This window comes from Manis pentadactyla, chromosome 4 (genome assembly GCF_030020395.1).
Source record: "Manis pentadactyla isolate mManPen7 chromosome 4, mManPen7.hap1, whole genome shotgun sequence".
In the NCBI taxonomy this organism is placed as follows: Eukaryota; Metazoa; Chordata; class Mammalia; order Pholidota; family Manidae; genus Manis; species Manis pentadactyla.
In genome coordinates, this window is record NC_080022.1 from 146,256,765 (window position 1) to 146,268,843 (window position 12,079).

Consider the following 12,079-nt stretch of genomic DNA (forward strand, 5'->3'; position numbering starts at 1 on the left):
ATTATGGGTACATTTTGAGTTGTTGGGCATGTTTTTAATGGTCTTCCTACTATATTTACCTCTTTTGCTGATGAGCTTATTGCATCAGAGTTAGATAAATCTTTAAGTACTGATACAGAAAGCCTTCCAGGACATAAAGATTTATCTAAGTTTTAGAAGTGTATGTATAGTATGTACTTACATACTATGTATAGTGGGAATCTTTTTTTTTTTAAAGCAGCGTAGGTGATTGTGATGATGAGCCGGGTTTAAGACTCCTGCCCTAGTAGGCAACACTTCTTTTCAGTGAAATTCCACGTCTAAGATAATTTTATATATGTAGTCAGAAAATGATGTTATACTAATTATTCTTAGCAACTTTTGATTTTCCTTTTTTCTTTTCTTATTTCTCTACAATAGTTTATGCCAAAGTGGCTTCATTCATATGGATGAACCAAGGATTGGGATAGCGCTATACCATTAGAATCAGACAGCTGATTGCCCAGCAGGATGCCGTCAACTATCCCAACAGAGGGCCTGAAGGACCCTGAAACTGCAGAGCTCTTCTCCAAAGAAGATCCAGAGAAGCTCTTCACAGATCTCAGAGAAGTTGGCCATGGGAGCTTTGGAGCAGTGTACTCTGTAAGTGTTAAAGGCTTAATGTCAGTGACCAGCGTTTATTTAATATCCAGTCCTGGAAGAGCAAAAATCTGTAATACAAAGAGATATAGGCAATAGTCTATTTTACAGTCACTTGCATTAGGTGTATATGAAAAGATCATTTTATTTATTGAGCTTCTTAGATTATTGAAAAAAATGGGAAAGATATTCTGCTTTAATTTCCATGTTGTTTACACTACTTTAGCAGTTTTATGACTTACATTGCTATTGATTCAAATATTGCAAAATACTGACTTACGTAAAGTCCCGTACACACATTTCATTATTATTCATTCATTATTTCTTCCTATTAAGACTGCTTTTTTTCCCTCAGCAACAAGTTTTGTATAGATGTTTAATATTTTGGTAGTATTACAGATTTAGCTTTTTTAGTTTTAATGGGTACCTTAAGAATAAAACAACAATTTGAAATATTATTTCCATAGAGAAAATGTGTTCCAAATTTGTAACAATTTGAACTTTTTATTTATTTCCCATTTGTAAATTAGAGGTAAAAATAAGGTAGTAGAAATCCCCTCTGTAATCTTCCTACCCAAGGAGAGCTGCTGTTAAAATTTAGATAAACATCCTTCAGAATATTTTTGTGTACACATGCTTTATGTGTGTGTGTGGTGTAGGTTATGTTTGTTGATTTCTGAGTTGGACACAGAATAAGGGAAGAGGCACTCAGAAACAGGTATTTCATAAACAACCTTTTTTCTGTGCTACAGTTTTGTCTGAATGTACACTTCTCCTGTTGTTCTCCTTAATACTAATGTGGAGAAATATAGAATAATAAAGGAAAAAAATATACAGACTCTTAGAAATGGGCCCAATAAGAGAACCCTGTTGAAAAAATCCCTGTCATGTAGCCCTTCAATGTGTGTCAGTAGTGTTTTTAAATTGACTTACTTTATTAAGTATAATTTGTATACAGTAAATACAGATATATTAAATGTATAAGTCGATGAAATTAGACAAGTTATATGCCATACAACAACAATTCAAGATACAGAATAGTGATACTGTGGGTACTAGAAAGAAGTAGATAGAGGACAGAATGATAACTTGTTTTACCTCTTTTGATAATAAATATTCTATAGAGTTAAAAGTTAAAATTAAGTCATTATCTATGGGGGGAGTCATGAAAAGGCAAGCAGGAACTATGAATCCAACTGTATTTGGGCTATAACCACATTGGAGTAAAAACCAAAACTAATATGAGTAACTTTCATACACAGTATTTTAACTTTATACCCTCTGTCTCCTTGGGAAGAGGAAACTGCAAGAAAATCTTGAACTCTTCTCAGTAAATTTGTTTCATATTGGTATGGGTGTGACAGTTCTGAAACTGTGTGATTCAAGATTGAGCAGTGAGTAATTTTGATGTCATTTGGAGTCAGATCCTAACTGAAAGAATGATAGAAATAGGAAATGAGTAATTTTGATGTCATTTGGAGTCAGATCCTAACTGAAAGAATGATAGAAATAGGAAATTGGCAAAAGTAAGGAAGAACCATGTGGGACTAGACAGGTATTGGATAGGAATTTGTGGCATTAATATGAACTAATTGTATGACATATATATTTCCTAGCTCTCTCTTCTGTAAGATTCTAGTTGCATTGATATCCCAGTAGCAACAAGCACACTTAGCACTCAGATCTTGAATTCCTCACTACATGGATCAAGAGCTCTTGGAGTAATGGTTAATTCTATTGTGGGGACAAGGATCATTAAAGATAAGCTCTAGAATATCTTGTACCAGAAGGTTAAAAAGTGCTTTAAAAAAAAGGGGGCCCTTTCAAGAGGATGCTAGAACCAGCTTGAAGGTGCTCCCACTGGCCAGATCTGGAACAATTTGAGCATCAACATAAACATCTATTGATTATAACCCATTGAATAAAATAGGAATTCCTAATTTCCATGATAGATGAAAGATGGATAGATAGTTGGAAAGGGAGGGCTTTTCTTTATAATAGAATGCTGACTGATACATGTGAAGGGAATGGTAGAGTTGGGAAAAACCAGCATTTTGAAGATTGCAGCAATCATTGCAAAGATTGTTTTGGGTAGAATCTTCAGTGGTTGCTAAACCTCGGGGGAAAGTTTGATGAGCAGGGTATTTATATAGTTTAAAAGTATCTCTGCACGGATTGCTTGTTAGATACAAAGTAGGAAACAGGGGTATAACTATATACATTGGAAAGAAACAGCCAAATACCTTGAGTGGGTAATGAAAATTAGTAACCAGTGATGAACAGACATTGTATGTGTCCAGATATGATACCCTGAAAAGGATACAATATAACTCATGTAGTATTTCAGCCAGAGATGTGTAACCAGAATCTAATCTTGGAAAAGCTTCAGACAAACACAAATTTAGTAAGGTAAGTGCTGCTGTGTAGTCTCAGCAACTGCCAGTGTTATAAAAGACAAGGAAGGGTTGAGCAAATTGTTCCAGATTAGAGGAGATGTATAAAACATGATGAGTAAGCACAATTTGTAATCCTGAAGGGAGAGAGAAACATGACTGTGGACATTAAATATTTTTCTGTGGGTTTTTTTTTTTTGTGTGTGTGTGTGATAGGCAAAAGTAATCTCATCTTAATCTGATTTAATTTTAATGTAATCTAATGAGTTTGGATTTTAATAAATTACCATGACTTTAATGTACTGTTTTAAAGTAAGACTAGATTTGCAGATTTTGCAATAATAGTAAAGTTTTACCCTATAATCTTCACCCAAATCCTTTAAAGTTTACAAGTTTCATAACCACAGCACCTTAATCAAAACTAAGAAATCAACATTGATACACGGATACTATTAACTAAACTACATACTTTATTCAGATTTTCCCAGTCTGTGTGCTCTTTTCTGTTCTGGAATCTACTCCAGGATACTACACTGCATTCAGTATACCCACTTTTGAACTTTATCTTGTGCTAATTAGAAAGGTAGCTCTTTAGCAAAACAATGAAATTGGACCCTTACCTCTTACCATATATGAACATTAAATTGTATCAAAGACCTAAATATAACAGTTACAACTATAAAACTCTTAGGGTAAAACTGCATGACCTTGGTTTTGTCAAAGGATTCTCAGAAATGACAATAAAAGCATGAACAAAAGAAAAACATAGGTATTGGATTTGATCAAAATGTAAAACTTCTATGCTTCAAAACAGTGCAAAGACAACCAACAGAATAAGAGAAATTATTTGAAATCATATGTCTGCTAAGGGACTTGTGTCTAGAACATATAAAGAACTCTTACAACTCAATAATAAAAAGGCAACCCAATTTTTAAATGTGCAAAGGATCTGAATTGACATTTCTCCAAAGATGTACAAATGACCAAAAAGCACATGAAAAGATGCTCAACATTCACTTGTCACAAGTCTTGAAAAATTATACTAAGTGAAAGAAGCCAGTCACAAAAGACTGTATATTATATGGTTCCAAAGTGTACAGAATGGGCAAATCTCCAGAGACACAGAAAGTAGGTTAGTTGTTCCTTAGGGCTGAAGGGGTGAGGAAAAGGGATAGGAGAGTGATAGCTAAAGGGTGTGGGGTTTTGTTTCTTTTTTTTTTAATTGGGAAAAAATTTGAGGTAAGATACACATAATATAAAATTTACCATTTTAATCATTTTTAAATGAAACAATTTGGAGCTTCTTTTTGAGGTAATGAACGTTCTAAAATTGTAGTTATCAGTAAATTGCATGTATCTGTCATATCAATCAGTATTGCCCTGTATCTGTCAGTGTACTAAAAGCTATAGAATTACACACATTCAAATGGGTGAAATGTGTGGTATGTAAATTGTATCTCATTAAAACTGTTAGAAAAGAATATAGCTGGTTAGACCTATTGACTAAAATCAAGGGACTCACAAATAGATGAGTAGAGAACATTTTGGAAAAATAAATTCATATTCAAGATTTTATGCGGATAGATCCACCTCAGCCATTATGGTAAGTGGTGCATGTTTTCATTAACCAGTCTGCCAGTAATTGAAATTGGAATGTCATTAGTTGTTCCCAGAACCCACTTAAAAATATATATATATATTTTAAGGAACTCTATTTAGGTGTAATTGACATATGTGCTTGTGTAATTTTTTAACAGTTTTTTTGAGATTTAAATTCCATACTCTAAGTCCACCAATTTTAAGTGTGCATTGCATAGATTTTTAGTAAGTTAGAATTTTGTAGCTATCACCATAATCTAATTATAAATTTAAAACATTTTATCTTTGGGAATTCATTAAAGACTGAATTGAAGATGAATTCTCCCACAGATGACTAGAGATGATTAACCCTTTTTACTGAACTCATTTGAAATATTTTGCAGCTATCCTCTTGTGCCCTCTTTATATATAATCTTTTTTTTTTAAACATGTAATGAGAACTTGGCTCTTAGTTTCTAAAGAGTTAACTTTTATGTTTCTGTTATGCTTTTATTTTTTTATCAAAATTTCCAGAACAGTGGTAAATACTAATTGTGGTAGCATTTTAGCTGTCTTGTCGTAATTCTAGTTAATAGTTTATCATGTTGAGGAATTACCTTTCCCGTGTGGGTTTTCTAAGAGTTTGGTCTTCCCTGCATTGAATACATTTGGAGTTGGGCCTTTTCGGCATTTTCAGCATTTATTGAGCATTTACGTATATAAGTATATATTTTTCCCCTTTGATTTGTAAAAACATATGGCAAATTCTGAAATGTTTTCCTGTATCAAAATTTTGCATTTCTGTGGTAATGTATTTTTCCAAGTGAAATATTGTTTTAATGCCCTGTAATATTTGATTTTAAAATTTTATTTTGAGTTCCCTTGTCTAAATTTATAAGTCAAATTGGTACCTAAGTTTCTATTTTGTGCTGCTGGTGAGGGTTTAGTTGCTGGGTTAGACTGCCTCCATAAAATTAATGGGATAGCTTTCCTTTTTTCTCCCCTTTTATCCTGGGAAGTTCCCTGGTGAAACTTTTCCACTCACAACTATTTTAAAGACGATTAGTATTCTTTTCAGTCTGCCACCACTGTTTTACTCAAATGTTCTTCTCTAGATCAATTTTAGTAGTTCTTTCCTAGAGAATTGTCCATTTCATTGAAATTTTGAAGTTTATAGGCCTAGCATAGACTTGTATGTACTAGTCATTTTTTTGTTTGTTGACAGTTCTATTCAACTTTCTATATTTTTCCTCTCAACTAGCTCATTCAAAGATGAACATTCATTATTTTTATTTCTAAAGTACCAGCTCCTTGATAATTTGATGTTTTTTGTATCTATTGAGTTATTTTTTAATGTTCTTTAAAAGCAGTTTTGATATCTTTTTTGACATGGTAGTTTATAAATACTTTTATTCTCCGAGAAATGATTTCCCAGATTTAATCTGATAATTTTTACAATGCTCTTCTGTCTTTTTTAGGCACGAGATGTGCGCACCAATGAAGTGGTGGCTATCAAGAAATTATCTTATACTGGAATGCAGTCTACGAAGGTAGGTGAAATATATGTGTTTGTATTGGCATGTTAAAGAACCCATACCGTTTTAAATTGGGGATAGGTGGGAATTTTTTCAAAAAATGTTGAAAAATATACAAATATTAAGTGTATATCTCAGTGAATTTTCTTCCACAGACTCAGTGTGCCCATTTAAATTGTACCTAGAGCTGTAAACATTCCTGACATTCTAGAAACCTCCCAACTGTGTCCCTTACTTTTAATTGTTTTAGATATGTGCTGCTGACACGAGTTTAATTTTTTAAATTGTTGTTTAGCAGTTTATTCTATAGTAGAGGGATTATCATGTCTAAGAAAGTAAACTAGAATAAGGTACATTTGACAGTAAGTATACTGGATATAAATTTTTAATGGTAGAGAAATTATCTAATGGCTGTTTCAAATAATCATCAGGCAGCATATATCTAGTCTGAAAAATAAGGCAGTGGTAATAATCTGAAAAATAAAATGATTGATACTGTATTGCATGTACTTTTGTTCTTCAGTATTCTGATTAGTTCTTAATTGCATAAGTTTATAAAATGTCTACTTCCTAAGTGTTATCTGTTTCTTGAATTCTTCAAAAATTTAATTATTTTTAATTGTGGTAAAGTACACAAAACAAATTTACCATCTTAATCACTTTAAGTGTAAGTTCAGTGGCGTTAAGGACATTCACATTGCTGTGCAACCAACACCACCATCCATCTGCAGAACTCTTTCACTTTGCAAAAGTGATATTCTACCCCCATCAAACAATAACTCCTCATTCCCTCTCCCCGCAGCCCCTGGAAATCACCTTTCTACTTTCTCTCTCTCTGAATTTGACTCCTTTAGCTATCTCATGTAATTGAAATTATGCACTATTTGTCCTTTTGTGACTGGCTTGTTTCACTTAATATAGTGCACTCAAAGTTCATCCATGTTGTTGTGTGTGTTTGTGACTGTGTGTGTGTCTTTGTAAAAACACCACATTTTGTCCATCCATCATCTGCAAACGGACCCTTAGTTGCTTCTGCCCCTTGGTTATTGTGAATAATGCTGCTGTGAGCATAGGTACACAAATATTTCTTTGAGTCCCTGCTTTTACTTAATATCTCAGGGTATTGCTGGATCAGTCTTTAATTTTTAAAGGTTTTGGTTTTGTATATTTCTGGAATCCCTATTTTGTGGTCAATCTTGTTTTTTGTGATAATCACACTTATGGGGTTGATAACACTGTTGTGATTGATCACTGTTCCTTTATGTTGATACCTAAAAAAACTCTTAATAATTTCTAAAACCCCTTTACAAAGTCCATTTTTTTACAAGTTTACTGTAATTTTATTTGCCATTCCATAGCATAACTTTAAAACTAGCTTTCCTAGCCAACTTGTGTTGGAGTCTGTTTAATTAGTCACACCTAGAACAAAAAGTTTCACCTAGGGCAGCATCTTCTCTCATCTAATATTGTATCCTTCCTGGAAGTGTTTTTTACATTGAAGAATACATGTTTTAATTTTGTTTTGTTTTGTTTTGAGAGTTTGCCTCCCAGATCATTCAAATTTGAAATGTAAAGCCCATGAAACACTTTTTAAACTTAGCATCTTCCAGCTTACACATTTTACACTGTGAATATCTTCTGCTCTATTTTGTTGAGGGCTTATGAAATAACATAGGAGATATAGGATCTTAAATTCTAGTACAAAACATTTCTTAAAGTTCTGTATTCTAGTTCCCCTACCTTTAGAAATAGGATACAAGTGAGTGGTAAAGCTTGGAAAAGCTGAAACAAGAACAAAATACAGATTCCAAGTTCCCATCCCACATCTACTAAGCTTCTAGAGTCTCTGGGTATGGGCCCAAGTACCTGTATTTTCAGAGTTCCCTGATTGCTTCTTAGAAGTAACTATAGTTAGGATATGGCCTAAGTTTCTGAAGTTGTCATAGAGCAGCTTTAATTGCTGAAGGTTCATCTGTTATTTACTAGTAGGCATCAATGGGAAGGCTGTTCGTAAAATCCTGTAGGAAAATGTTTTCATGCTGCTTGGTTTTTCTGGGAACTTCCCTCTGTTATAACCTAAGTGTTCACTAGCATTTTAGAATATGTGCAAGGAATTTAGGTAATTACTTGATTTGAGTTTAAACAGCAGGAAAAACTTAACATTTGGTAGACAATATAAGCCAAAAACACAAAAGCTGAACTTAAGGTATGTAAATTATGCAACAATAAAGCTGCACCAAAGAAGGGAGAGGTTGAACTTTTGAAGAAAAACCACTAAATATAGTATATAGTTTTCAACAGGCTTAGTGTGTGGTTGTAAAATTTTGATAAGACTCATTGGTAATAAATTTTATGAGAATAAAAATATGTCCTACCTGGAATGAATTTTATGTAATTGAGTTGTAAACTATACGGATGTAAGTTCTTTAAAATGTATTAGTTTGACATTTAAATATTACAAATGAAACAAAGTTGTATGTTCTTATTAACATATTGATCTAATAATTACTTTTTTACTTGTATAGCTTTCTAAGGAAAAGGAACTGTTCCTAATTATTTCCTGTATTCTTTTTTTCTCCCCATAGAAATGGCAGGACATTATTAAGGAAGTCAGGTTTCTACAAATATTAAAACATCCCAACATTATAGAATACAAAGGCTGCTATTTAAGTGAGCACACAGCATGGGTAGGTATCTGTTCTCCCCTTGCTGTAATTTTAGTAGATTTAGTTTATAATTAATTCAAAAATGTCTCAAAATAGTTGTGTAAAGCCATGCACAAGCACCTTGAAATGTTAGTTCATACCGAGAAAGGAGGAGCAGCTTTTCCTGGAACTCTTGGGCAGTAGGAGATAATAGAACTTTTGCCAGTTTACTTCAGAGATTCACCTGATCATTACGTGCATGGGAAAATGTTCTGATGTATGTTAGCGGTATCATTCTTCAAATGCTTTATCAGACATTTGTTGAGAACAATCCTATCACTCAAGGATGAAAATCAGCATATATTTTTGACATAAATGTATTGTAAACTATTTAACCACAAGGATCTTGTGTGGAATATTGGTGGTGAATCCTGAAGGAATCTGAACTGATTGTGATTCTTTGGCTGAATGATCCTAAAGGTAGAAAATTGAGACATTTTATTGTAGAAAATGGAAATTAATTTTGCCCCATTGTTAAAACTAAGATAAGGTAGTAATCTTAGAACAGTATAGGCATAGTAATTATGTCTTTTAAGAGGAACGATAAATTTTCTTTCAACAGGAATGACCTTTTACTTTTAATAAGCTATTGCTGATTATCATTTTAATATACTGAACTTAGATTTAGATTTGTAATGTTTGGTTTAATTTAGTGGTGATGGTACTCCAAAATTTGAGGCTGTGGTTAAAGAAAAAACAGTGGCCGACAGGGTAGACTGCCTCCCTGTCTTTCAGGTTTCTCCATCTGTAAAACAAGGATGATAATAGGGTCTACTTCCAAATGTGGTTATGAGGATTAAATTAGTTAATATATATAAAATACCTTGCACATAAGAGGTGCTCTGTGTTGGCTTTATAGGAAAGATTTAAACTGTAACCTAAACTTTGTATATATAGTACCAGAGGATAATTTTCTGTTTCCTAACAATACCAGTATTGCTACTATAGGTTAATATTAATAGAATATGTATATTCCTTTATAGCTTTGGTTGGTAATTATGTGAAACACACATCTGCAAGCAGTTCTATGTTGGCATTATAAAAGATTAATGTAGTATTGGCTTAACTTCATGTATGCATTTAACAAGTTCCAAAAATGTGTAATTAAAGGTAATTGATAACTAGAGTTTGTTACTTCAAAGTGTCTTCTCGATCTCCTTGGTGAATTTGTTTTATCTCATATAGAATCTTTTAGTTTTAATAGTGTATTTTAATGTTTTTATCATTTTTTCCCATGTAGCTTGTAATGGAATATTGTATAAGATCTGTTTCAGATTTCCTGAAAGGTAAGTTTCCTTTATTTATTAAGAAAAGAGAAATATTAGTATAATAAAATGAGAATTTGTGCAGTAAGAGATTTTTTTAATAATGTTAAAACTCTTCAGGAAGAGTGAAAACCTTTGTCTTTTCTAGAGTCTCAGCGTGGTGTGCACTGTCCTCATTAAATATTATGTTTCAGCATACAGATGAGTTTTCGTTCATTATGATTTAACAGGCATTTTTCTGCATTCTTTATCATTAAATTTGATTTGTTCCTTCTGTTCAGAATGAAGATATGTAGGAATATAAAAAGGGAAAGCTTCTCTTTCATTGTTTTTATAATCACAAAATAATTGTTAAATGTTGTTTGTTAACTTTGAGGAAAATTGCCTGTGAACTATAACAAATAGGCACAACTGCACACTTGTTATAAAGTTAAACTGCCTTGTTTTATTATCTTGGAAAGCAAAAAGTTCCTTCTTGCTAAATGTTAGTTTTTAAAGATTTCCCCATATATTAGATATGTGTATATATATTTTTAAATAGAAATGTTCTATAGAATAATCATTTTTAAATGAATTCTTATTTTAAGTTCACAAAAAGCCATTACAAGAAATGGAAATAGCAGCAATTACACATGGTGCTCTCCAGGGCTTAGCCTACTTACATTCTCATGCCATGATCCATAGGTAAGTACTTTAAAAATGATCATATGTCAATAAGCAAATGGCTTATTGAATTTATCAGACCTAGAATTTATTAATCCTGAAAGCTTTATTTGTTTTAGGTAAATAAAAGTATTCTGGAGTTTTACAAACTCATGTTTTTTTTTAGGTTATCCATGTCTTAAAAAGAATATACTAATTTATTTGATCTCTTTGTTGAGGATAATTTTTATCTTTTTCTACACATGCTGCCAGGCTGTGTGAAGTATGTGCACTTTATAGATTTGTGATAGAAATTTAATTATAGAATAATTTAATTTGTGAAGCGGAAAAGACGATTGGGATGATGTATTCTTACTTTTTTCATTTTACAGATGAAGAAACTGATGCCCCAATTTGTGACTAACTTCCCAAAGCTTACAAGCAAGATGGATTAGACTAGAACTAACCTAGATAGATCTTTTGTCCTCCTAGTGACTCATAATGCCAGATTTGATTCCATGACAGAGACAAGTGAAAGCTACTTAAGACTCTATGCTTTTGAGATAATCCTTGATAATCCTTGATAGTGAATAATAATTTAAAGATTAAACCATCATAAACTACATTTTTAGCATTGGTATTGGTTTTCCCTGGTTTTAGAAGGAAACTAGCATTTTTAAAATTATCTATGAGAACTAGACAATACATAGTAAACTTATATAGTAGAGTCATTGCAAATTAATGGGTTATCAGTTTTTTAGATGAGAATACTAAGGTCCAAGAGAAATCCACATGCATAGTAAGTAAGAGAATCGAAGAGTTGGAAGTAAAACCTAAGGTCTTCTCAACTTCAAAGAACCAACCATTTGTTAACAAAATCAAATGGAAGAAAATAGATTGACTTACTATTATATCCATTATAGTACTATGTAGTATGAATTGACAAGTGCTTAGAAATTTATTTTTTTTGAATGTATGGTACCCATTGGGCATATAATTCCATTATAATTTTCTTAGTTCACTTGTACATTGTTGATTTAGAAAGAGCTTAAAAGTAAATTTGGGATCATTGATATTACCTTATCCATGTGTTTCAGTTTTCATTTCATATTTAGGTAGGAGAACTATGCTAAAGTTTGGAATGATATGAGTAATTAAAAAAAACAAATTTAGGGAATGAGGTTCTTTTTTTTCCATTTTAATGTTAAGGGTATACTCAGAAATCTTACAGTTACATAAGAATTTTCAGCTGAATTTTTAAAACCATTATTTGTACCAATGAACAGGAACTCAAATATAGAGTATGTGCTATTAATTACCTAATTTTTTCTTCTGTTTCTACT

General features: G+C 32.2%; 1 protein-coding gene across 1 annotated transcript in view; it reads left to right on the forward strand.

Annotated features, from left to right (window-relative positions):
• The first annotated feature begins 440 nt into the window (after positions 1 to 440).
• LOC130683233 (serine/threonine-protein kinase TAO1-like) overlaps positions 441 to 12,079 on the forward strand; it is a 58,696-nt gene continuing 47,057 nt past the window's right edge. Inside the window, 5 exon segments of the mRNA XM_057499497.1 lie at positions 441 to 621; positions 6,068 to 6,139; positions 8,710 to 8,811; positions 10,070 to 10,115; positions 10,682 to 10,778. Of these exon segments, the coding sequence (XP_057355480.1) occupies positions 490 to 621; positions 6,068 to 6,139; positions 8,710 to 8,811; positions 10,070 to 10,115; positions 10,682 to 10,778 (449 nt within the window). The 5' untranslated portion in view covers positions 441 to 489.